General features: G+C 33.7%; 1 protein-coding gene across 1 annotated transcript; it reads left to right on the top strand.

Annotated features, from left to right (window-relative positions):
- The first annotated feature begins 210 nt into the window (after positions 1–210).
- Positions 211–2,490, top strand: LOC122580042 (GDSL esterase/lipase At5g14450-like). The gene is made up of 5 exons (XM_043752313.1): positions 211–511; positions 624–833; positions 1,103–1,278; positions 1,767–2,040; positions 2,140–2,490. Exons 1-5 carry the CDS (start codon positions 250–252, stop codon positions 2,397–2,399), a joined length of 1,182 nt encoding a protein of 393 aa, XP_043608248.1. The 5' UTR covers positions 211–249; the 3' UTR covers positions 2,400–2,490.
- Positions 2,491–3,817: the final 1,327 nt, after the last annotated feature.

Here is a 3,817-nt window from a genome sequence, read left to right as displayed (position 1 = left end):
AGATATATGAATTAAAAAGTTGAATTATATGATAGATGTTTAGTCGAATACATACGGTAATTAGATAATACGGATTTAATTAATATACTTTTATGCATTTTCACGATAGCTAGATGGCCGGGTAGGTGAAAGTACAAGGGCTAAGGTGACATTTAAGCAAAGTGAAAGAAATGGTGCTTCTGTGTAAACATAAAAGGACCACATGACCCGATCGATCGAGTTGTTGCTTTGAATTCTTGTATTCATCATATGGCAACTAATACTGTTGTATGTGTATCCTTATTCTTCATGATCTTGCTTGCTGCAAGAGTATTGGTCGTGACAAGCCAGCCCTCTCCACCACATTCTTCGTCATGCCACATACCAGCCATCTATAATTTTGGTGATTCAAATTCAGACACTGGTGGCATAGCTGCAGCATTTTATCCTCCCGGGCCACCATCAGGTGAAACCTTCTTCAAAAGGCCCATTGGAAGAGCCAGTGATGGTCGTCTGATCATCGACTTCATTGGTACGTAAACAACTAACAAAACATATATAATTTTAAAATGTCAACTAATTAAATATCTAAATATATATATAGAACTTCAATTCTTATGTGTTACATTTATGATGATGATTAGCCGAGAAACTTGGATTGTTGTATTTGAGTGCGTATTTGGATTCAATCAAAGCCAATTTCACGCACGGGGCAAACTTTGCAACGGGCGGTGCAACTATTAGACGTGTGAATGAATCATGGTTTGCAAATGGTGTTAGCCCGTTTTCTCTTGACATTCAAGTTGAGCAATTTAATCAGTTTAAAGATAGAACCACTTATCTATATAACCAAGGTACGAAAATTCCATTAAATATGTTTTTGCACAATTCAATTCGTATGATATATATAAATTAAAATGGGTCAATGGGAGGTGATAATATATAACCATGCACCATGTATAGTATATTAGACAGTTTATAATTCGTAAGAAGCCTAACACTGTACTAACATTTGTGGATGATCTCTAGATCAATCCTCTCATTCTAAATCAAAGACGAGTAATATATGTTTAATGTAACAATATATATAAAAAAATACGAGTAGTTAACATATATATTGCAGCTAAGGATGACTACTCTCAAAGAAACAATCTACCTAGGCCCAACGATTTCGTGAAAGCTATCTACACATTCGATATAGGCCAGAATGATCTAGCCTACATATTTAGGACATTGGGAGTTGAAGGGAGTCGAGCTGTTATCCCTGGCATTATCGACCAATTTGCCTCTTCTATTCAAGTAAGTTAATTATATTCAAGTCCGTCCATAACGTAAAATATATGTCTTACATTATAATAATTACATCGTCCTTTAATGGAATTAGGACAAAAATAGATGAATCCTAATAGTAACATTCATGATTATATTCAAAAGATATCGATATACCGAGTAGAGGAGGACAGATGGTCAAACTACTTATTTCGATCAATATATATCCTCGCTCATATGAATAAGTGACAAGTTAGTGTGTACAAATTGGAAACAAAGTCTTGTCGACCTATTTATGGCAAAGTTTTGACTCGTAACTTCACACATAATGCGTCACAAGGAGAAACAAAGAACGTGGTGTCTAGTGTGTACGATATATATATATATATACTTAACATCATACGTATAGTAGAAGTCTTTCACTTAATTTGTAATAAAACAGTTCAATTAAATGATCTAATGTACTAGCTAATTATTTAATTCGGTCAATATATAACATTTTGCTAATTAATTTGTAGCAATTGTACGGGAAAGGGGCAAGGGCATTTTGGATACATAACACAGGGCCCATAGGGTGCTTGCCTGTAACATATGTGAAGATCCGTGACCCGCCCCCCGGCTACCTTGACGATATTGGGTGCGTCAAAGGTCAAAACGCTATAGCAATCGAGTTCAATGAGAAACTTAAAGCCAGAGTCGTTCAATTGAGGTCAAATCTATCGGAAGCTATATTGACATATGTGGATATGTACTCTGCAAAGTATCAACTTAATAAGAAGGCTAAGGATCTAGGTACGTACGTACAACATTATTTATGCTGCCACGTTAAATTTATATATCTTTAAATTTAATTTATATTTTAAACAATATACGTGATTAAATTTGTGATAGGATTCAAGGAATGGTTTACTATATGTTGTGGATACCATGATTCGGACGAGGATGTTTATTGTGGGAATCAAGGAAAGATAAATGGCACCCAAGTGTTTGCTGATTCTTGTAAAGACCCGACCAAGGTCATAAGCTGGGATGGTGTTCACTACTCGGATGCCGCAAACCATTGGATTGCGACCCAAATCAGTAACGGGTTATTTTCCGACCCGCCACTTCCAATTACGAAAACATGTCCTGAATACATATCAATGATGTGATGTGGCATGATTGTCAAATGTTACACTAATTCAAACAAACAAATTTGTTCTTAGTTTATTATATGTATGCATGTCATTTCAAAAAGGAAAATGAAAGAAGTAATTTGCTTCTTAAGAAAATATATAAATCTTGCACACCACCATAACACATTTACCTTTGAGCTCAAGCTTTCGTTGTGTGTGTGATCAACCATCAATCATATAGTTAAAAAAAACTTTTTTTTCCTAACACATATGACATATCATAATAAAAAAATAAAATTAAATATAAGTTTGTCTCTCTCTATCTTCCCTTTCTCTCTATACTCAACAATCTTCACCAAAAACCTTTATGGATTTCTCTCACTTAATGGGTGGCGGCGGTATTACAAACACACCAACCTTTTATCGATCTTTCACCGAGTCATCCCCTCCCCCTTAATGTTATAATTTGGACATTACTCCTATAAAACCATCTCGAAACATGACAAAATAAAACCTTGATTTGGATTGTCCAACTAATTAAACTTTGATTTGGATTCAACCGGTCAATCTTTTTAAAATGGTTTATTCTATAATCACATTGCAAACAGGTTAAAACATTTTTTGGTCAACAATAGATCGATAATAGTGACCTTAACATATGTCTAATGTTTTAAATGTTTGACACATGTATCATGAGTGTTCTCTCCTAATCTTTACCATTCATTATAGATGTGTCATCATCATATTTTTAGACATGTTTTTCGGCACTCCAATTAGTCATATTAATCATTATCTATGCCAATAATATTTGGATTATTAGTACTTACTAAGTTGAATTATAATGTGATTGGAATTATTAATAGTTGGATGAGCTAATTATAAGTTATCATTATGAGTGATGAAATCAAAGATTAGTGTTGAGATTAAAAATAATAAAACGGAAAATGACTAATTGTAATCATTTAGCAAACTTAATGAAGAACTAGAGATGGGCTGATCATCTTAGTAGTACCAAAACAGAGCCGAAAATTAACTTACTAAAACTACAACAATGCCCAACTTCCAAAAACGTTAGTCACTTTAGTTTCGATTCATTCAAATTGTGGCGAAGCTTAGTTGGGGTCAGTATAGTTATATCTGTAATTCGTATAAAAAACTTTTATGTATCAAGAGAACCCTCTGTAACACTATGTAATGGGGTAACCAACCCATAATTTAACCCTGACATGAACTCTTTGTTGGAAATCACAGGCCCTCAAACTTACACAATACACTATATATATACGTATATGTAAGTGAGTATATAAATTGAGAGTATGGATCTGAACTTTCTGTTTATTATCAAACTAAAATGAAAGGGTACATAAAAAACAAAATAGACTAATCCTATTTATAATGAAAATAAACAAACACATGCTATAAAACTAGGTCCACGATCTCAACTAGTGCACCAA

The sequence above is a fragment of the Erigeron canadensis genome, chromosome 8 (genome assembly GCF_010389155.1).
Source record: "Erigeron canadensis isolate Cc75 chromosome 8, C_canadensis_v1, whole genome shotgun sequence".
NCBI lineage: Eukaryota > Viridiplantae > Streptophyta > Magnoliopsida > Asterales > Asteraceae > Erigeron > Erigeron canadensis.
Note: the sequence above shows the minus strand (reverse complement) of the source record. Positions and strands in the feature narration are given on the sequence as shown.